General features: G+C 45.3%; 1 protein-coding gene across 19 annotated transcripts in view; it reads left to right on the top strand.

The window, feature by feature from the left end:
• ADGRL3 (adhesion G protein-coupled receptor L3) overlaps positions 1-23,424 on the top strand; it is a 388,482-nt gene that overhangs the window by 311,850 nt on the left and 53,208 nt on the right. For all 19 annotated transcript variants that reach the window (XM_054164809.1, XM_054164791.1, XM_054164704.1 and 16 more), the window contains 4 exons: positions 117-326; positions 903-1,123; positions 10,874-10,940; positions 12,533-12,624. In XM_054164809.1, coding sequence (XP_054020784.1) covers positions 117-326; positions 903-1,123; positions 10,874-10,940; positions 12,533-12,624 — 590 coding nt within the window. The remainder of the gene's footprint in view (positions 1-116; positions 327-902; positions 1,124-10,873; positions 10,941-12,532; positions 12,625-23,424) is intronic.

Here is a 23,424-nt window from a genome sequence, read left to right as displayed (position 1 = left end):
GCAGATACAAATGTTTGTGAAGGGTCTCAGACAACCTCACTCTGTGTCTGTCATGTATCAGATGTCACTGAGCATGCAACTGATGACTGGGTTTTGGTTTTTTGTTTTATCTCCAGCACAGTGATGCAGTCCATGACCTGCTTTTGGACTTTATCACGTGGGTTGGCATCCTCCTCTCACTGGTCTGCCTCCTGATCTGCATCTTCACCTTCTGCTTCTTCCGTGGGCTGCAGAGTGATCGCAACACCATTCACAAGAACCTGTGCATCAGCCTCTTTGTGGCAGAACTCCTCTTCCTCATTGGCATTAACCGGACTGACCAGCCGGTAAGAGGCACAGCACTTTCTGTTCCCACCACAGGCTCTCCTGTCTGTGTGGATGGGAAGCTGGGCTGGGAAGTGAGACATTTCTCAGCTGCCTTCATTCTGTGCATGAGTCCTCACAAACCGAAGGCCCTGGTTGCTAACTGGGAGTCAGATGGTGATGCCTTCTGTGATTTCCAAGGCTGCATGTGCATTGTTTCTAGATAATGATATTTTTTAATGTTTTAAAATGATGTTTAATAATTTGGGGGAGTTGATGTTTAATAAGTTGATGTTCAATAAGTAGATTGTAAAAATGCATTTGTAGTGTGCACATCTTCATATGTTGGTTGGCGAGACGGTACCCCTACCTTTGTATCTTTGAGTACAGCTTACACATGCAGAGATGAGTCTATTTTAAAATAGCTCATGCACAAGGTCCAAGTGACAGATTCTCCAAGTTCCTCCTTTTGCAGAAGGGAAGAACTGGGTAGGAAGGGACAAACTCTCTTATTCTTATTAAACCTCCCAGAAAGAGTAACCCTGATCGTTGCAGCCTGCTACAAACACCTTCCCTTGCTCTTTCCAATCCGCACGCAGATTGCCTGTGCCGTCTTTGCTGCCCTCCTGCACTTCTTCTTCCTGGCAGCTTTCACCTGGATGTTCCTGGAGGGAGTGCAGCTCTACATCATGCTGGTGGAGGTTTTTGAGAGCGAACACTCCCGGAGGAAGTATTTCTATCTGGTTGGCTACGGGATGCCTGCGCTGATTGTGGCGGTGTCGGCGGCGGTGGACTATCGGAGCTATGGCACTGACAAAGTGTGAGTGGGGCTTGGCACTGCTTGGACCTGGCCAAGAGGGGTGGGAGTGGAGATAACAAAGGGAAGTGAGTAGCCTACAGACCTGGCAGACAAAGGAGGCTAGTGCAGGCAGAGCTGAGCCACAAAGCACGCCTTGCCTTATCTCTCTGTCTCCCACAAACCTTGTGATGATCTGGGACAAATTCACAGAATCTCTCAGAATGGTGGAGGTTGGAAGGGAAACTTAAAGATCATCTAGACCAACCCCACTGCTAGAGCAGAATCACCCAGAGTAATTAATACAGGGACACATCCAGGCAGGTTTGGAATGCCTCCAGAGATGGCAACTCCACAGCCTCTTTGGGCAGTGTGGTCCAGTGCTCTGCCACCCTCAAAGGGAAAAAAGCATTCCTTTTGTTTACATGAAACCTCCTGTGTTCCATTTTGTGTCCTTTGTCCTCTCACTGGGCACCACTGGCGCCATCCTCCTGATGTTCACTTTCTAGCTACTGGTCAGCATTAATGAGATTCCCCCCAGTCTGCTCTTCTCCAAGCTAAACAGCCCCAGGAGCCTGCTAAGGTTCAGTACCATCACCGTCTCAGTGGCTCCCCACTGGACTCTCTCCAGTAGTTCCTTGTTCTTCTTTATCTGGGGACCCCACAACTGGACCCAGTATTCCAGATGAGACCTCACAGAGGCACAGATGACCACTCTTGCAGCAATTAAATCTTTCCTAATTTTTCATGTACTATAAGTCAGATCATGTTATGGCAGCAATTGATATTCCATCAAATTCAATGGTAGGATTTTTTTCTTCCCCAAACCTCATTTTATATATATGAACCTGATTCCTTATAGAAGCAAGGCTGTGGGGCAATAAAACTGCCCATGATCAGACGATCAGAGGGCTGAAGAACCTCCTTTATGGGAACAGGCTGTTAGAGTTGAGGGTGTTTGGCCTGGAGACGAGAAGGATGCTGGGAGACCTTAAAGCAACCTTCTGGTATATGAAGGGGGCTACAGAAAAACGGGGGAGGGACTTTTTACAAGGGCAATGTAAGGATGAGGGGCAATGGCTTTCAGCTGGAAGAGGAGAGATCTAGACTGGAGATTACTAAGAGATTCTTTAGAGAGAGGGTGGTGAGACACTGGAACAGGTTGCCCAGGGAGGTTGTGGATGCCCCCTCCCCGGAATTGTTCAAAAACCGCTTGGATGAGGCCTTGAGCAACGTGGTCAATGAGAGGCATCCCTGTCCATGGCAGGGGTGGGGTTGAATTGGATGATCTTGAAGGTCCTTTCTGACCCAAACCATGCTATGATTCTATGATCCACCACTGTGCCAGCTGAATAGTCCAGTTCCCTCAGCCACTCCTCACCAGACCTGTTCTCCCAAACCTTCACCAGCTTCCTTTCCCTTCCCTGGACACACTCCAGCACCTCAATGTCTTTCTTGGAGTGAGGGCCCCAAAAATTAACCCAGGAGTCAAGGTGTGACCTTATCAGTGTTGATTCCAGGAGAACAATCTCTTCCCTGGTCATTCTGATCACACTGTTCCTGATACTGACATCTCACCAGAGCTCTCAGAAGGCACTGTGGCAGATTTGCATTGCTGAAGTGTTCCTGCTCCCCTTTAAATTGATCTTTCTGGAGCACAACAAAATAAAGACATTCTGTGGGATACGCTGGCTTTATCCAACAGCCCGTGGGTGCCTAAATATTTCCATAGCATGGGAGGCAAAGGCACCAAGTGTGGCTGAAATTCTCTGGAGGAGAACAATAAGGCTTTGCTATCTTTGTGTTGAGGAGGCAGCAACCCTCTGTGTGTGCCAGGAAAATCTCTCTCCCTCCCCACGGCATAAAGTACTTGGGTGTTTTTTTTAGTGCTTAAACATGGAATATTTTTTGCAAATAAATATTTACAGAGATTTAGAGAGCCTAACAAAAAAAAAATAGTTATTTCTAATCTCTAATTCCAGATTGCCCAATTCTATCACATCCTCCTGGTGAAAAGAAGGGAAAAAAACAACCACCGTACAATATGTTTTGTAGAACGATCATGCTCCATCTGGTTGATGGATGATGATGTATTTTTCTGTATAATGTTATTAGAAGGGTAGAACTGATTAGGATTTGTAGGGAACTTGATGCCAGGCATACATAATTTGATTGCAAGAAGTTGCTTGGTTTTGCCAGGTTTTGTAAAACATCCTCTGGAATATATTAACTTGCCTCCCTCCATTATTTATTGCATTTGTTTCAAGCAGGACTTATGGAGCTGTTAGTGGTATTTGTTGTTTGGGTTTTGTTGGCTGGTTGGTTTGTTTGTTTGTTTTTCCTGGCATTTGGTACTGCCATTCATATATCTCCAGATGATTTGCTTAGACACCTAGGGTGGGTTGCCTTGATTTCATTTTCCTTTCTCAATCCCACACTTCCATAACATACACCCAGATCACAGAGTCAGAAACAGGCAGTTGTTCCTCTCTCTGTTTCACAGAAACACAGGATCACAGAATGGTAAGGGATAGAAGGGACCTCTGGAGATCATTGAGTCCAATTCCCCCGCTAAAGCAGGTTCACCTAGAGAAGGTCACACAGGAACATGTCCGGGAGGGTTTTGAACGTCTCCAGAGACAGAGATTCCACCACATCTCTGGGAAGCCTGTTCCAGGGCTCCAGCACCCTTAAACAAGTTCCTTCTCATGTTTAGATGGAATTTCTTATGTTCAAGTTTGCGGCCATTACCCCTTGTCCTGTCAGTGAGTAACACTGCAAACAGAATGGTCCATCCTCATGCTCACCCTTTAAATACTGATTAGCACTTATGGGATTTCCCCCTCAGTCTTTTCTTCTCCAGACTAAAAAGCCACAGCTGTCTCAGTCTTTCCTCATCAGAGAGATGTTCCAGTCCCCTCATCATTTTTGTAGCCCTTTGCTGTACCATCTCCAGGAAGTCCCTGTCATTCTTGAACTGTGGTGCCCAGAACTGGACACAGTATTGCAAATGTGGCCTCATCAGGGCAGAGTAGAGGGGGAGAAGAACCTCCCTTGGCCTGCTGAGTTCTTTCACTGTTCTGCACCAATCTGTGGTGTTGTTCTTTCTTGAGATGCAGGACTCTGTACTTGCCAGTGTTGAACTTCATGAGGTTCCCCTGTCCAGGTCACACTGGATTGCAGCACAGCCTGATAAGGTGTCAGCCACAATTCCCTCATCAGCAAACTGCCTAAGAGTCCCCATTGAACAGGGCTGGACCCAGTAGCAGTACTTGTGACTTTCTAAAGCATCCCAGGCTCTGGTATTCCTACTGGAGTTCTGGAGCAACTGCACAGTAAAAGATACTATTTTATACCTAATTATTGCAAGTTTTGAAATTGATTCTTTTGCTATTATAATTCTGGAGTTTTTTTAGGACTAGTTAAAATCACTCAGGTATTGCAACAGGCTGCCCAGGGAGGTGGTGGAGTCACCATGGCTGGAGATGCTCAAGATATGTGTGGGCATGGCACTTTGGGACGTGGTTTAATGGCTGTGGTGGTGTTATGTTGAAAGGTGGACTTAATGATCTTAGAGGTCTCCTCCCACCAAACCAGCTCTATGATTCTATATTTCTGTGACTCAGTCAGCTAGCAGACTCTCCAAAATCAACGACCAGAAGCTATTCCTTATTCCCATACTGTCCTAAGCTTCATATCAATATCTCTTGTAAATCTCAGAGGAAAGCAGCTATGCTCTGAATAGTTCCATATATTGTTGAAAATTACCTTGTAGGTATATTCATCCAGTGGTGATCACATTTATCATGACAGGAAGCTCTCTGTTGGTTTCTCTCCCTCCTCTCCCCTTTTGCTGTGCTATAAAGCAGGGTATCCATGGTAAGCAATCCAGCTGTCAGGAAGGAAAATGAAAGCATGGTGTATGTACACAGCCTGCAAGTCCATCAGCCAGTCCCTGACGTTCTACATGCTAATGTTGCTGAGGAAATAGCTTCCAACAACACAGTCTGTCTTGGGTGGCTCCACCGAACTCGTATTTTCATATCATAGAATCAGAGTCATTTTGGTTGGAAAATACCTTTAAGTTCATTAAGTGCAACCATTCTCTAACTCAACCAAGTTTAGTGCTAATTCATGGTCCTCAGCATCACATCTCTGCCTCTTTGAAACCCCTCCAGGGACAGGGATTCAACCACCTCCATAGGGAGCCTTTTCCAGTCTCTGAGAATATTTTCAGTCAACAAGTTTCTTCTAATGTCCAACTAAACCTCTCCTGGTGCAACTTGAGGCCATTTCCTCTTGTCCTATCACTTGCTATTAGGAAGAAGAGACTAAGCTCCACAACCATGTCCCTTAGCACCACAGCCATGCACACAGCACCATTTTCATGTCCTTTGGCACCACAGCCATGTCCATTAGCACCACAACTATGTGTCTTAGCACTACAACCATGTGTCTTGGCATGGTAGCCTTGTCTCATTAACACCACAGCCACATCCTGTAGTACCACCACATTTTAAGCATTCCTGTTGGGTATTTGGAGGAGGAACCATGAGCAATGTGAAGGTTGGACTGAATTCATCAGAACCTATATTGCACCCTTGAATGGCATGCCCTGTGCATACATATCCCATTCCTACACCTAGTCCAGGAGGCTGTAGAACCATGTGAACCAGCCTGCTGAGCTCCCATGAACAACATGATATGTTTAGGGCTCTTCAAATTTTATGGTCCAATGGCAGCTAATGATTGTTTATTGGTTGTATTAAATGCACACCAGGGATAGTTTAGTATTTGATTTCTCTTCATGCAGAAAATAGAGTAAACTCTTTGTAGTCTTTATTACTTGGGCAAAGCTTTAGGTGAATATAGCGACTCGTCTCTGTGGAGAAGGAGGAAATTAAAAAGGGAAGGAAAGAAGCACCAAGGAGCTCGTTATGATCCACTGGTCTTAATGGGAAGAAGCAGTGAGGTTTCGAGCAGCGTTCCCTGCATTGACAGATTTTCAGATAATCCACTCAGCCTTGCACTGAAACCTAAAGCAACTCTTTTGCTTGCAGGCAGCCCAGTCTAAACAAGGAGCACACTGAGTCCGTCTGCACGGCACAGCTGCACACAGGGGGGTCAAAAGTGACACCACAACCCACAGTTAGCACCTTGGGGAAGCAAGTCACCTGATTGCTTCCCTCGTTTGGAGGAGCTCATTTAATGCAGCTCATTGTGCCTGTGAGGGTTTTTTGTCTTTTGAGGGAAAAAAAATCTGTGTGGCACTTGTCTGATTGGCAATTTACAGCTCCTCAACACAAGCTGTTGGATGCCTGGGTGTTGATGTTTCAGTTGCAGTTTGCATTTTTAACAAGGTGTGACTTAAACTGGTTCAAAGTTGTCCGTGGGATAGCAATGTGGCCGAGAAAACCAAAGGTATCCTGGGGTGCATTAAAAGAAGTCTGGCCATCAGGTCAAGGGAGATTCTCTGCCCTCTCTGCTCTGTGCTGGTGAGGCTACATCTGGACTATTGTGTCCAGTTCTGGGGTCTCCAGTTCAAGTGAGAGAGGGATAGACTAGAGAGTGTCCAATGGAGGCTACAAGAATAATGAAGGGGCTGAGAGACCTGGGGCTCTTTAGTCTGCAGAAGATAAGACTGAAAGGAGATCTTATAAATGCTTAAAAATATCTGAAGGGTAGGTGTCAAGAAGGGGCCAGGCTCATTTCACTGGTGGACAAGGGGCAATGGATACAAACTGGAACACAGCAAATTCCACCTCAACATGCAGGAAAACATCTTTACAGTGACTGTGCTGGAGCCCTGAATCAGGCTGCCCAGAGAGGTTGTGGAGTCTCCTCCTCTAGAGACTTTTATGACCCACATAGGTGCATGCTTTTGTGACCTGCCCTAGGTGAACCTGATCTGGCAGCGGAGTTGGATTTGATGATCTTCAGAGATCCCTTCCTTATGTGATTCTGTGAAAGTGTGCAGAGAGGCCAAGGAAAAACCTTTTCTAATTTCCTCAAGCTGTACTCTTGCTCAGATGAAGTGTTCTTTTGTCCATGCCTGTCCCGTCTGGCTTATCCCATAGGTGTGACCTGGTTCCTTACCTGTTTCTCATCCATCTCTTGTCACTGAACTGTGCTCCCCAGCAGAAGAGATGGGTTTTTAGGGGAACAAAGTGGAATCATAAAAGCATTAAGGTTGGAAGAGACTTGTAAGGTCACTGAGTCCAATGATCACCCTAAGACCACCATGGCCATTAAACCGTGTCCCAGAGGGCCATGTCTACACATTTCTTGAACACCTTCAGGGATGACGACTCCACCACCTCCCTGAGGATCCTGTTCTAATACCTGACCACTCTTTCAGTCAAGACATTTTTCCTACTATTCAATCTAAACCTCCCCTGGTGCAACTTAAGGTCACTTCCTTTCAGTTGCTTGGTGCTTTTTTTCTCAACCCAGCCTGGCTTTTCCCTCATGCCGTATTTCAGCTTCTACTGATTTTTCCCCGTGTCCCAATCTATCTGCATTCAGAACCAGCTGCAGCAGATGTGACCATATGGCTGGCCAGCATGCTTGAAGGAGTCAAGAGGGGAAGTTATTTCTTTCCTCTTCTCTGGGCTTTCCAAGACCTGGCTTGTTCTCTGTGCTGAAGGGAAACCAAGTTGCTTGGCAATTAAAATACACCATGTTCCTGACTCCAGCGCAGCAGGGGCTGGGGATGTTCTGAATGCTAAATTGGCAAAAAAAAAATAAATAGTTCATCATGTTTCCATTTTTTAAAAAAATCTCAACCCTTTGAGTCCTCTCCCACACAGCAGCACTCTTCTTATCAGGAGAAAAGAAATTTTGTGGCTGCCTATTCACTGATTTCTAGGTGACAGCTGAAGGCAAAAACACAAGTTACTCTTACACACACACCCCCAGGGTGGGGTAGGTCTGCAGTCTAAAATGCTGTTGCACTATGTGAGCAGCTGCTATGGGGACATTTCTTTTTAAGGGGCTGTGCAGGAAGACAACCCCATAAACATTCCATACTTGGCTGGAAAACTGTCCAGCAGGAAAGGACACAGAGATGCTGGTTGGCAGCCAGCTGAACCTGAACCAACAGTGTGCCCAGGTAGCCAAGAAGGCCAGCAGCATCCTCTCATGGATCAGGAGTAATGTGGCCGGCAGGAGGAGTGAAATGATAGTCCTCCCGTACTCAGCACTGTTGAGACCACACCTCAAACACTGGGTTCAGTTTTGGCCCCTCACTACAAGAAAGACATTGGGGTATTGGAACATGTCCAGAGAAGGGCAACAAAGCTGGGAACAGGTCTTGAGGAGTGTCTGAGGGAACTGGGGTTGTTTAGTCTGGAGGAGGCTGAGGAAAGACCTCACTGGTTTCTACAATTCCCTGAAAGGAAGTTGCAGTGAGGTGGGGGTCAGTGTCTTCAGGTGAGAGAACAAGAGGAAAAGACCTGAAATTGTGCCAGGGAAGGTTTAGGTTGGAGAATAGGAAAAATGTATTTCCCGCAAGAGTGGTCAGGGATTGGAACAGGCTGGCCAGGGTGGTGATGGAGTCTCCGTGCCTGGAGGTGCTCAAGAAACCTGCGGACATGGCACTTTGGGAGATGGTTTAATGGCCATGGTAGTGTTGGGTTAATGGTTGGACTCAATGATCTTGGAGGGTTTTCTCCAACCAAAACCATCCAGTGGTTCTATGAATCTGTGACTTTTTTACAGGGGTTTCATTAGCCATGAAACCTCTGTTCCTGTTTTCCCATGGGATGGAGTGGATTTGAAGTCTGCAGAGCCATGCAATGTGTGAGATGCTGTTCTGCAGACATCTGTTTTCTGGGATGAAGTGGGAGAACTTTTTACAGGGACTTCATTACCCATGAAATCTCTCCCCCTCTGTCAAATTTAGTTGCAGTCAGGCGACATTTCAGGTGTTGTTATGGGTGATACACAGATGTCATGATGGCATAAACCCTCTCCTACAGGAAATCAGACTCAGAGAGTTTCTTGTCACTTGTGTTGTTTCATTACCAGCTGCATTTAAATCACCTTGAACTTTAGCAGCCGCAGAGGAAACGAGATTCCCCTACAATTACTCCAAAAGCCTCTCACATTAAGATTTTGATGCTGACAGATGAAGATTTTGGATGAACAGCTGCAGAAGCAGTTCAGGAATGACAGTCATGGAAGTGACGGTGTTTTAATTTGTGACAAAGAGTGGTAGGACCACATCTAGACACCGATACATCTTCAGCCCTGACGAGACCTGGGATTTATATGGTCAGGGAGGGAATTGAGAAGCTTTCTCTGCATATTTGAGTGTATTCATACCTTAGCTTCTGTCAGTTGTAGCGATTCAGGTCATGTTTTACTCTCTCAGAAGGCAGCTGCTGATGATCTCTTCCATGGGGCTGCTGGCACAGACCTTTCTGCCTGTTGCAGAGTCCATTGGAAGGGAAAACCCCTTGCAGCATGTGCACCAGAGCTGTCCTTAGTGAGAACTGTTCTTATTGATGCTTACAAATATCCAGGGGGTGGGTGTCAGGAAGATGGGGCCAGACTCTTCTCAGCGGTCCACAGTGACAGGACAAGGAAGAATGGGTAGAATCTTGAACACAGGAGGTTGCATCTAAACATGAGAAGGAACTACTGTACTCTGAGGGTGGCAGAGCACTGGAACAGGCTGCCCAGAAAGGTGGTGGAGTCTCTATCTCTGGAGACTTTCAAGGCCTGCCTGGGTGTGTTCCAGTGTGATCTGCTTTAAGTGACTCCGTTTTGGCAGCGGCGGTTGGACTTGAGAGGATCTTCAGAGGTCCCTTCTAAGCCCTACCGTGCTGTGATTTTGTGATTCTGTGATTCTTCCACCACAATGAGCTCATAGCTGTGGTTCTTGTCACTTGCGTGATTATGAAATTCCACGAGATGTATCCTCCAAGAGTGATGTGATGCTTCCTTAGCCCTCTGTGTCTAAATGGAGCTGTGATTTGCAGAGTTCCAAACATGGCAAGCTATTATTATTTTAAACAGTATGCAAAACTTTCTGGAATTTATGTTCGTCTGTCTTGTAACCAGTCACTTCCATTTTATCTTCCTGTCGCCTGGAATGAACTAGGAATGGAAATGTAATTTCCCAGGGGGCCTTAAAAAATGTGGGGAGTATTAAATGCGGTTGAAATTAAGCGATTAATAATTTAGTTTTAGGCCATGAATCAACTTCATGCCATAGCACAGACCATATGCAACCCTGGAAATATTAGTGGAAAGAAAACACTCTGGAGGTTGGGGGAAATAAAACGCTCTGAAGGGGAAGTTGCTGAACCTAATTAAACCCCAGCCTTCTGTTATCCAAACCCTGCTTCCTCTTTGCACCAAACTCCCTCCTCTCTGCTTGCTGGAGAGATGGCATCTCGCTTGACAGCTGACAGACAGCTTGCGTTGCATCAGTGCCAGAGAGGGAAGAAGAACTTCAAGCAAAGCAGCAGCTTATCAGACCCCTTCCTTAAAAAACACCAGGCTTCTAAGTGTTTTCTCCCAACAGATGCAGCTAGGCCTTGTGCCATTTTCTCCCCGCTTCCTCCAGAGGTAATTATCTTCCTCCATCAATAGCGCTGTCAGAAATTGGGCACATAATTCAGCATTTAAATGAACAAGCAATGTAATATTTCCTGTCTCCCACCGCCGCGTTTTGCAGCTCACATTCTTCTCTGTCACTCGCTCACTCTTGATGTATGTCCTGGGTGCAGTCCTTGAATGCATTCTCTCCCCTGTGTTTCATTACAGATGTTGGCTCCGACTTGACACCTACTTCATTTGGAGCTTTATAGGACCAGCGACCTTGATAATTATGGTAAGAACTCCTAATTAACTACTCCATCTCTCAGGTCAAGAAATAAAACTTTTGCTGTCCCTTTACTCTTTATCTTTAATTTACACAGATTAATTTGAGAAAGGCATGTTCTTCTTTGACCTCACCTGGCACAAGCAATTAGACCCTCATTATGAGAGGCTCTTGGCATTGCAAAATGTCTGCTCAAAACAGGCTGGGGAGCTTCAGAGAAGGTGCTCACAGAGTTTGGTTGCTGCCCTTGGACGTTTAGAGGTTCCAAGCTCTATTTTGATGCCCCTCGCTGCCCGCCTTCCTTTGAATTTCACAGTGAGGTTTTGCATCAATCATGCAAGAAAAGGGCAGGGGTGGAAAAGCACAGGCAGGGGGAATGAAAGAAATTCCAAACTGGAAGAGAGGTTTGATGGTGGGTTTTCCTCCTCGGCGGAAGTTTAAGCTCGTGTGACTTCACGGTTAGCACATTGCCAGTGTATCAGCTAACACAGCAACAAGGTAGGGAACCCCACTTCAGGGACAGCTGGAGTTTTCTCATACTTTAATCGCTACAATATGGCTTAAATAAACCACCCTTTGTTTTGCATAGGCTAACACAGCAAACCAGGCACTCTCACTTCAATGCAGACATTGTCTTTGCTTCTCCTGCAACTGGGGGCCATTTCAACAGCCTTCCACATCAGTAAAGGGAGCTGCATCACCAACTAAAACCATTAGGGTTTGTTCCTTTTTTCCCCCTTAAGCAATGAATTAATAAGAAGATATCTTCCTTTTTTATAATCAAGGGCTTTTGGGGGACCTCCTTTCCCAGAATTGGAAGCTTTATTAACACTGAGACATTGAAACACTATTGCACCTTTTAAAGAACAAATCAAACTATTTCTTTCTTATTTCTTTTTTTTCTTCATGTTTTGCATTGTGCTAAGCAGCTTCAGCAGTAATGATTTCCCTGTCCATCTCCCCTATTATACTATTTAAAAGATTTATTAAGAGAAAAAAATAAATAAAAAGAAGATTTCTTTTTTTGCTTCATTCCACTGGAGCTGATGAAGCAAGATCACAGTATCACAGTACCACAGTATTGTGATGCTTGGAAAGACCCTTCACAGAATCATAGAATGGTAGGGGTTGGAAGGCACCTCTGGAGGTCATTGAGTCCAATCCCGCTGCCAAAGCAGGATCACCTAGGGCAGGCCACACAGGAGCATGTCCCAGTTGATTGTGAAAGTCTCTAGAGAAGGATACACCACAACTCTACACCTCTGAGACATAAAAAAAATGCTGTTCCAACAGATGTTTTTATTTTTCCATAATGCCATTTGAAGCCCTACAAGTGATGTGGGAACCAGCTCCACGATCAGTAACGTATGCAGCACCACAGCCTTGGTGACGCCATGGCATCATCAGTCCTGCAGCTTACAGACCAGTTCACCTCATAAAATCCTGGGTAGTTTTTAGTCATTTAGGCATGGTAATACTGCAGCAAGAGTTAATTTCCTACAGCAACTTAGGTGTTACAGACCACAAACTGACTTTTTCTTCATCGTGTTGTGCTGCCTCATGTAACCTTATTTTTCTCCCCCTCTTTTCTCCCATTTCAGCTTAATGTCATCTTCCTTGGGATCGCCCTCTATAAAATGTTTCATCATACTGCCATACTGAAACCCGAATCTGGATGCCTGGACAACATCAAGTAAGTGGCTGGTGTCCTCTCTTTCTCTCTCCCTGTGTCTGTCTTCTGCTGTTTATGGCCTCGTTCCTCTCTGTGAAAAGCACCTAGCAAACAGCTCTGCCAGCAGCAGTGATAACCAGAGGCAATATGCTGGGTTATGGCACTACAGAATGGTTTCTAATCACTAGCAAGTGGTTGGTGGTGCGGCACTGTCTTTACTGGGATTTGGCTGCCAGTGGTGGCATTTTCCATTTGATTTTGTATGAAGGAAGTGAAGTTGCATTTGCTGTCCTTGAAGCAGGTAACCTCTTAGTCCCGCTACATGAACACTGGCCAATAATTACTGGCTAATTATTACAGACTCTACAGGGAAGGTGCTGAAATTGTTGGTCATTACTATTTCTCTGTGCTCTGAGGGCAGCAGCCTGACTTCTTTTTTGTTTGTTTTAGCCCCTGACAGATTTAATGATTCAAATTCTCCCCAGAATCTGATTAGTTTCAGCACAGTGACTGGGGAGTTTACCTGGGGGTGCCCATGTCAGAAGGTGTGCTTGCCAGCCACAGCATGGTTTGTTTGCCCTTGGATTTGGTTGACATCTGAGCTTGAGCATCTTACTGTCTAGCAAGCTGCCTCATTAGAATATTACTCTCTGTCAGTGCCTGTTTATTCAAGTACCTCTGGCTTTAACTGCTTACTTTGAAAAAAATGAGGAGAACTTCACCTGCAGCATGTGATAAGATGGGGAGTCTGCTAACTGTTTTAATTATCAAATGAACTTCAGGAGGAATAAATTATTGGGAGTCAGCACTTTGCTGCCCATCCAGGAAAGGACAGTGTTGAGTGACATGGCTGGAAGTTAGTTTTCTCTTCTCTTCTGTGGTGGGAGTAGAAGAGGCACAAAGGGAGCTTGTTAAGAGAGGACTGAATTACAGAGCTGAAAGACACTTCTCAGCAAGCTGGTACCTACCATTCAACTTCTGTCATACAGGTGGCTTTAAACTAAGTCAGTTCCACCTTAAAACTTCCCCAGCAGGCAAAACTTGCCATGCCCCTAAAATGCCACAACCTTAGGTGGTCCTTTGAGTGAAGTTTTAGTTTCTTAGGCACAGCTTCTTCTTCAAGGGTAGAGAGGAAATGGGACTGGAGTCTATACAACTGCAGGGGACTACAGTGAGCTTAGAGACACACCTTGGCCATGTCTGTCCCTGCCCAATTTGCAGTCAGGTTGCTTTATGGTGTGCCTCTGCTGCTGCCATCATGGAGTCATTTGGAAGGGACCATAAAGATCATTTAGTTCCAAAACCCCTGCCATGGGCAGATGCACCTTCCACTAGAGCAGGTTACTCAAGGCCCTTTCCAACTTGGCCATGAACACCTCCATGGAGGGGGTATCCATAATCTCCCTGGGCAACCTGTTCCAGTGTCTCGCCACCCTCACTATAAAGAGTTTCTTCCTAATCATTCCTCCTCCAGCTCAAAGCCATTGCCCCTCATCTTATCACTACAAGCTCTTGTAAAAAGTCCATCCTCAGCTGTCCTGCAGGCCCTGTTCAGGAACTGGAAGGCCCTCCTACAGTCTCCCTATGGCCTTCTCTTCCCCAGTGTACACAGTCCCATTTACTTGGAGGCTTTCCCTATAGAGGAGGTTCTTCAGACCTCTGATAATCTTCAGACCTCTGATAATCTTTGTGGCCTCCTCTGAACTTGCTCCAACAGTTCCATGTCCTTCTTGTGCTGGGGGCACCAGAACTGAAAACAGTACTTCAGGTAGGGTCTCAGCAGAGCAGAGAGGCAGAATCCCCTCCCTGCCCTGCTGGTCTCACTGCTTAGGATGCAGCCCAGCACGCAGCTGCCTTCTGGGCTGCCAGTGACCATTGCTGGCTCATGGTGAGTTTGTCAGCAACTGACACCCCCAAGTCCTTCTCCTCCAGACTACTCTCAAGCCACTCCTCGCCCACCCTACATTTGTGCTTGGGATTGCCCCGAGCCAGGTGTAAGAACTAGCACTTGGCCTTGTTGAACTTCATGCTCAACTCAACTATTAAGATGAAATTGGAGGAAGGGTCTCTTCTGGATGTCCAGGACTGATCCCACTGTGATGGTCTTTCTTTGGGTCTTTGATGAGGCATTAAAGGAATGATACATTTAATAACACTTATTAATATGGCTACACATCATGCATGAGTGCTCTGGGATTGCTCACTGAGAAGAGGCTTGTTAAGGTTACCCACACAAAATCTGTCTATAAAACTTTGCAGAATGACATTTAAATTAAAAACCGGGGGGAGGGGAAGCGGGGGAAGAAGAAGGAAAGACAAACCCCAAAACCCCAAAGAAAACAAAACAAACCCCAAAAAGCAAACAAAACAACAAAGCATTTCTAATTAAAGGGGAAATAATTGCCTCCTGAATAATCTTGCTTGTGCTAATCTCTACTATCTCCATTTAAAATGCCAGTAATTTATACAACCAGATACATCAACTATAATGTCACTGTAAAATATTTTATAGGTTCTGTTGGCAGATGAGTGTCTTTTCCTGAATTGGCTTCATTAAAACATTTTGAAAACATAACCAATTAAAAAACAAGTCTGTTGCTGATACCCTTCCAAACAGACTTCTTCCTTGCAAATGTATTTTTTTATGCTTGGAAAAATAAGCGAAGAATAACATAAACTTGGGAAGACCCCAAGCTCACCCTAGGAGGTTTATCAAAACATGAATTTCAGAAGGAACTTGATTTCAGTTTCTGAATACCAAAGCAGGGCAAAATGAAGTGTCTAAACCCCATGTATTTGTTGTCTCAACATCAGATCTGCCTGAGTTAGGAGGAAGCGCAGATTTTTAACAGAGAAGGAAATTATCCTTTGGTGCAGCAAGTGTTAGCTGAGGCATCCACACTTGGTATCACTCCTTTTATAGATTACTTCATCAGTATTATCATAGACTAATAGATCATAGAATCAGTGAGGTTGGAAAAACTTCTAAGGTCATGAAGTCCAACTGGCAGCCCAACACTGCCATGCCCACTTAAACATGTCCCAAAGTGCCATGTCCACATTTTTTGAACACCTCCAGGGATGAAGACTCCAGCACCAATGTGGGCAGCCTGTTACACTGCCTCACCACACTTGTAGGATAGAAATTTTTCCTAATATCCAACCTAAACCTCCCCTGGTGCAACTTGAGGTCATTTCCTCTCATTCTCTTGCTAGTTACTTGGTAGAAGAGACCAAACCCCAACCTCACACCAACCTTCTTTCAGGGAGTTGTATAAAACAATGAAGTCTTCCTTTATCATCCTCCTCCTCCTCTCCAGTCTAAACAATCCCAGACTATTGTTACTCCTGTTGCTCCTTTGTTCTTAGTGTTGTTCTATTAAATTCTTCTTACCTGAACCCATGAGGTTTTGCATTTTCTTCCCAACTTCTCCTTCCCATCCTGCCTGGGTGAGGGAGTGCAAGGGACAATTGAGCAGCTGCATGGGGATTGGCTACAGCTGGGCCTAAAACTGCATCACCTGTGAGGAAGCTTTCCTAGGGGCTTGTAGTCTCTGGAATACTTTTAGGTAAGACCATAGTTGTGTTCTAGGTAAAGTCACTGTCTCCTTCCAGGTAAGATCACGGCTTTATTCCAAACTAATTTGCTCTAATTTAAGTGAAAAATGTATCTGTGGTACAGCACCTCTGGAATAAAAAGACACAAGCCACATTATTTCATAGACAATCAGAAAAATCCTTTCTGAGCTGACTTCCAGAGGTCTGTACCCGGATCTTTTCTGAGGAGGCATTGCCTGATTCTCAGCATGATCCCAGAGGCCTGAATCTTGAATCCCCATTCCTGGAAGTGTTTCAAAGATGTTTACTGCTTCCTCTCTAAGCTGGCCTGGCTTAGAGAAGGAAGGCTCCTTTTAATGCTTTAGAGAAGTGCTGGAGCAGATTTGTAAGCTTGGGGCAGTGAAGCTTGGGACCTGGTTTATGGACAACCCAGTCCCCATCTTTAAACACAGTGCTGATTTCCAAGCCTCTTACTTGGGCAGAGAAGTCAAGTAGCTCAGACTGTGTTTTCTGGAGGGATCCTGTGAGTGCAAACTCGGCATAAGCCCCTTTGCAGCCTGGCAGGACTTTCCCCTCAAAAGTCACTTCTGGAAAGGCTTGACATTTGATAGTAGCTCTCTATAGAGTTTGGGCTACATATCACAAGATCCCAGTGGATTTTTCCCACCTTAGATCCAGATTAGAGGCAGATCCCTCCAATGTGGTGAGGTTGCTTTCTTCTCCCTAGGAACAAGTGATAGGATGAGAAGAAAGGGCCTCAAGTTGCACCAGGGCAGGTTTAGGTTGGAGATTAGAAGAAACTTGTTCGCTGAAAGGGTTCTCAAAGACTGGAAGAGGCTTCCCAGAAAGGTAACTGAATCCTCATCTCTGAAGGTGTTTCAAAGAAGTATGGTACTGAGAGACATGGTAGAGGTAGATAGTGGTTGGACTTGATGTTCTTGAAGGTCTTTTCCAGCCAAAACAATTCTATGATTCCATGGATCTATGATCTTGTCTTACTGCTTTACATTTGCAAAACCAAACCAAATGGAGGGCCAGCACTGGAGGGCCCCTGGCTGCCATCTGTGCATGACAGCTTTACGGTGCACAGAGAGCTCAATGGGAGTTTGTTCTCCCACTTCATTTCCTAGCCCTGCTCTGTGTTTGGCTGTGGTGAAGTTCTCGCAACATAAATCCTTGAGCCTGTTCCACAACAGCCAAATAGTTGATTCCCTGTGGCAATGTAAAAATAAAGGCCATAAAATATTTTAATAGGCTGTTAATAAGCGTCCCTGCAAGCCGGAGCTTGCCTATGTCACTTGAAAGGTTAGAAATACATTATGAAGCATAGAAAATAGAGAGCCAAATAACTCCACTTAAATTAATGAACTTGATAAGGGATCAGGTGTCACCTGGGATACCTTTAATTACTGCACCAACAGAACAGCCATTGAAAGGGCAGTGCCTGAACCAGATGCTGTGTGCCTGAAAGATTTGTAAGCACTGCGCAAAGTTGTAAAAATAAACTTCCCTTACCTTCGGGAACAGGCCCTGCATTATGGTGCCAGCATGGGAGAACCTGACATTCTTGCAGTGGAGCTCTGGTTACCCAGGGATTACCCAGCAAGGAACTGGATGAGTAAAGAGCTAGCTAATTATTTACCCATGTTACCTTTTCTAGCTTAGCTCAGTACTTCCAAGAAGGAAGTAGGGTGGGCACATATTACGGTCAGAGAATGGTTGGACTCAATCATTTTTAAGGTCTTTTCCAACCAAAAAAGATTCTGTGATTCTGCATTTGGGTCCTACCCCCGGTGTCAAGAGCATCCTCCCTGTTTGGCAGGTGGATACTAGGATGATTCAGTGAGTTCTGCCTGCTGAGCCAGTGAGGGTCATGCTCAAGTCCTCCTTTCACAGAATCATTAATGTTGGAAAAGACCTCTTTAGATCATCAAGCCCAGCCATCAACCTAGGAACTCCATGGCCATTAAACCATCTGCCATGTCCATACATTTCTTGAACACCTCCAGGTATGGTAACTCCACTACTTCCCTGGGCAGCCTGTTCCAATTCCTGATCACTCTTGCAGGAAAGAAACTTTTCCTAATATCCAACCTAAACCTCCTCTGGCACGATTTCAGTCCAATTCCTCCCATTCTATCACCTGATATTAGGGAGAAGAGACCAGCCTGCATCTGTCTCCAACCTCCTTTCAGGGACTTGTAGAGAACAATGAGGTCTCCCCTCAGCCTCCTCTTCTCTAGGTTAAGTAATCCCAGTTCCTTCAGCACACTCCTCGTAAGATTTGTTCTCCAGACCCTTCACCAGCTTTGTTGCCTTTCTCTGGACAATCTGCAGCCCCTCAATGTCTTTCCTGTAGTGAGGGGTCTGAAACTGAACCCAGTGTCTGAGGTGTGGCATCACCAGTGCCAAGTACAGGGGCACAATCACCTCCTCCTTTTAAGCCAGGGACTGCACAAGCTTTTTGGAAGGTAAAAGCCTACTGTGTTGTTTGCCTCTCTAGCCTGCATGGTAGAGACTACAGGCATATGAGGATGGTACTGATGCTCTCTCACTAGCAGATGGCTCCTGGTGAGGATGTGTTACCAGCTGGAATACTTCAGAGCAGGTGTGAAGTTGTTTTACTGGAGGTTGTTTGCATGCAGACTGATTTCTGGAGCTGAGCAGCAGAAACTCTTTCCTTTGCACTTTTCCATTGTGCTGGTTAGGTGTAAGAAATGCCTCAGATTCTCCTAGACAGGAATATGCTTCTATCCAGATTCTTGTAGGAAGCCTTATGTGACAAAAGAAAATACATCTACATATGAATACTCCAACATGATTTGTGAGTTTTCCTTCCATCAACTCCTTTCTGGCTGGTCAGGCGTGTATTGTGGCTGCTTGTGGTCCTCACACAACTAGTTTCTTCTGACTCATGCCAGATGCTGCCACACAACAAACCATCCTGGTGTTTCCAGATTCTTAACCCGCATTTTCTGGGCAAAATGTAGGGTTTCAGATGAATCTCTTCTCCAAATACCTTTGCATCATGTCACAGAACACTGCTTGTCCTGCAGTTATCTTGATACTGCTTGTTCAGATGGGCTCCACTCATGGGTATCTATGTGTGCTTCTCACAAGACCCCTGCATGGTGGTGTTGGAAGGGACCTCCAGAGATCATAGAGGCCAACCTCCCTGCTAGATCAGATTCACCTAGAGCAGGTTGTACAGAATGGTGTCCAGAGGACTTTTGAATGACTCTAGAGAGGCAGAATCCAGCACCTCTCTGGGCAGCCTGATCCACTGCTCTACCATCCTCAAAGTGAAGAATTTTCTCCTCATATTTAGATGGAACTTTCTATGTCTGGGTTTGTGTCTGTTAACTCTTGTCCTGTCACTGGGCATCACTGAAAAAAGACTGGTCCCATTCTCCTGACACCCACCATTTAAGTATTTATAAGCATTTATGAGATCTCCCCTCAGTCTTCTCTAGGCTAAAAAAGCCCCGAGTGCCTGATGTGGAACATTGGCAGAGAATTTGGCAGGGAGAGCAGTTATTTAGTTAAAAAAATCAAGTCCTGTAAGTGGATTGAAATGATTTATCAGTGGGGCCAAGCAGCTGCCATGTGTGAACGTAACACAGGGCATCACTGGTGAAGGTTGTGATGATGGGGTCTTTTCAGTGGTGTCTAGTGACAGAACAAGTCAATAGGTGCCAGCTAGAATACAGGAGGTTTCATCTGAACTTAAGGAAAATCTTTGGTGTGAAGGTGCCAGAGCCCTGGACCTGGCTGCACAGAGAGGTTGTGGAGTCTCCTTCTCTGAAGAGATTTCAAACCCACCTGGATATATTTCCATGCAGTCTGCTCCAGGTGATTGTGCTTTATCAGGGGTTTGGACTTGATGATCTCTAGAGGCCCTTTCCATCCCCCACCATTCTGTGAGCCAGTGGAGGGGAGGCAGTGAAACCTCTTTTCTCCTAGGAGAGATCAGAAGCCATAATTTCTGTTCCCTACTTATGTAACCTTCCCTTTGAAGTTCCTGGAGGCGCCTGTCCCCTCTTCCCCAGCTCTGCCTGGCTGTGCCTGGGTTTGTTAGCCTTTCCCCCACCCAGACCAGATTTCCTCACATTCTTCTGTGCTACAGTATGTGACAACAAGGTTTTATTTTATTGACTTTGGAAGGATGAGATGTTAGCCAGGGCTGCCAAGTGCAGTTGCAGACCCACTGCAAAGAAGGCTAGAGGCAAGGGCTTTGTCACCTCACTTCTCTTTTTGTCCCATTTCATTGTTATAGTTTTAACCAGTGAATAGTTTGGCTTGTACCATAGGCCACCTGGCTTCTCTTTGGAAAACACAACTCATGGGGACCTCTTCAAAGAGGAGCATGTTGGTGCTGTAGTCTTGGGTTTGCTCATCCAGTGCAATAGAAACCTACACCAAAGACATAGAATCATAGAATTATTTCAGTTGGAAAAGTCTTTTCAGATCATCATGTCCAAACATTAACCAAGTACTGTCATGTCGCCATTAAACCATATCTTTCAGCGCCACATCTACACAGCTTTTAAACCCCTCCAGGGATGGGGACTCCACCACTGCCCTTGGCAGCCTGGTCCACAGTTTGAGAACCTTTTCAGAGAAGTTTCTTCTAATATCCAATCTAAACCTCCACTGGTGCAATTTCAGTCTGTTTTCTCTTGTCCTATTTTCGCTCCTTGAGAGACGAGACAGATTTCCACCTTCCTACAACCTCCCTTCAGTGCTTGTAGAGAGCAAGTTTTCCCCTCAGCCTCCTTTTCTTAAGGCTAAACAACTCATCATCATTTCTTATTTTGAGACAGGAGTCCTAGACTTTTAGCTGGGAGATTCTTTCATTGCTGAAGAGACACTATCAATTAGGAGCTTTGAGATAGTTTAATCCTGCCATTAATCATTGTTGTTTGGTTGGAGATTTCTTCCCTCCTGTGGAAACCTGCTCTCATCCCATCTTCTGCAACAACAGAAGCAGCACTATTTTAAAACCTGAAATTCTCTGGGGAAAAAAACAAACAAACAAACAAAACCCAACATGTTCTGAACATGCAGTAGAAGATGTCTTTAGATCATAGAATCATGGAATGATTTGGTTTAAAAGGGACCTTAAAGAACATCTAGTTCCAGCCCCTCCACCATTGCACAGGGACACCTTCCACTACACCAGGTTGCTCAAGTCCCTGTCCAACCTGGCCTTGAACTCCTCCAGGAAGGAGGCATCCACTACATCCCTGGACAACCTGTTCCAGTGTCTCACTGCCTTCACTGTAAAGAATTTCTTTCAAATATCCAGTAAAATGGTCTGGGGCTGAAGGCACAAAGCTCTGATTTAATGGCTAAACCAAAAAGTCCATGTTCCCCCAAGTTTCTAACTTGAAACACATCTCACACCACACTTTTTAGTACTTCTTTTTTTTTTGCTTTTTCTCTTCCCTTTTCCATGAGACTCACAGACCCACAGAAATAAATCTGAGAATGTGCAACCTAAAAGCCAAAAGTAGGAGCCAAATGCAAAGTCTCAAAGTTGATTATTACTCTATAAAACCTTGCAAAGCCCAGCCTGGACTCTTTCAGGGAGTCCAATTCAGGGTGAGTGAGGTGAGGGCTGAGGAGCATCAGGCACAAAACTGAGACCCCCCTTTTTGCAAGGGTGCCTCTCTGACAAAGTGTTGCCATATCCTGCTCTCCCCATATGTTGTATCGGTGGAAGTGATTATCTGCTCATTTTCTTGCTTCAACATATGTCTTTTATTTCAAGAGACATGACTAATCCCAGCCCCTAGATTAACTTGTTTCAGTCCTGCAGCTTTTCTTCAGTCATCAAGAAAATAATAAAATAAAATAAAATACAAAAAACCCCCTCTTAGAGTTAGGTAGAAAATTGGAAACAAAGATTAAATGCAACTTCCAAAGATGGGCTGTGGAAATGTTTAAATTTAATCCTTGATTTAACACAATGGTGTTGTGCTGGCAGAAGCAGAGGTTTACTGGGCTGGTTTTATTTACTCAGCTGATTGAAATGTAGAAAAAGCAAACATCCTGGGTTTGGGTGCAGTGAGATATGAGTTAGACTTTGGAAAAGGCAGGATTTCTTCTCCTTCAGGAGGAAGAGCTGCCCATGGGAACAGACAATCTTTAAGGTCCCTTCCAACCCAAATCATGTTATGATTCTATGATTACTGTGGAACAGTAATTTGTAGCAGGTATGCTTTAAGGACAAAGACCTGGGGTGGGCTGGTTGATGAAAATCTCAACGTGAGCTGGCAATGATTGCTTGCAGCACAGAAAGCAGCCATGTCCCGGTCTGCATCAAAAGCAATGAGAGCAGCAGGAAAGGGAGGGAATTCTGCCCCTCTCCTCTGGTGAGACCCCACCTGGAGTACTGCATCTAGTTCTGGTGCCCCCAATACAAGAAGGACATAGAACTGCTGGAGCAGGTCCAGAGGAGGCCACAAAGATGATCAGAGGGCTGAGGAACTTGCCCTATGCATATGAAGCATGAGGTTTCTGTTACCATTTTCACACATACCTACTTGTAAAACAGAAAGACTGAGTGGGCTGTTAAAGAATAGGGTGTTGAAATTCTTTGCTTACCATCCAGCTCTGCTATTTGCTCCCTTCTGGACTCTTTTGACTTCTGGAGGCAGCAGGCTCAGAGTATAGAAGTTTCAGGGATGCCCTTTGGAAAAGAATCATCCCTGGATTCCTGCCCCAGGAAAAGAGAATGTGATCCCAGGGAGCAAAAAGAGCCCCAGAGTCAGTGTTTTGAGTGTGGATAGACTTGAATGAGAAATGAAGTGTGTGTTGTAATGGTGCCTGGGATGTGCAGGCATCAGGAAACCTGACAGGAGTGTTTTGCAAGGATGACCAAATGATCTGGGTACTTCTGAAAATGAGGAATAGCTTTTTTCTCTCCTTTGGAAAACTTCCCTCCTCTGCAAAACCTGGGTGTTAGCTGTGGAGTGCTGAGGTGTATGTTGGAAATTTCCCATCACATTTTCATTATCATAGAATCCTAGAATGGTTTGGGTTAGAAAGGTCCTTAAAGGTCATCTAGTTCCAAATCCCCTGCCATGGGCAGGGACACACTCCACTAGACCAGGTTGCTCAAGGCCTTTTCCAACCTGGGTTTGAACACCTCAGGGTGGGGGCATCCATAATCTTCTTGGGCAACCTGCTCCAGTGTCTCATCATCGTCACTCTAAAGAGTTTCTTCCTAATTTTCTCATCTCAAAGCCATTGCCCCTC

Source organism: Dryobates pubescens, chromosome 1 (assembly GCF_014839835.1).
Source record: "Dryobates pubescens isolate bDryPub1 chromosome 1, bDryPub1.pri, whole genome shotgun sequence".
NCBI classification, from domain to species: Eukaryota; Metazoa; Chordata; class Aves; order Piciformes; family Picidae; genus Dryobates; species Dryobates pubescens.
Note: the sequence above shows the minus strand (reverse complement) of the source record. Positions and strands in the feature narration are given on the sequence as shown.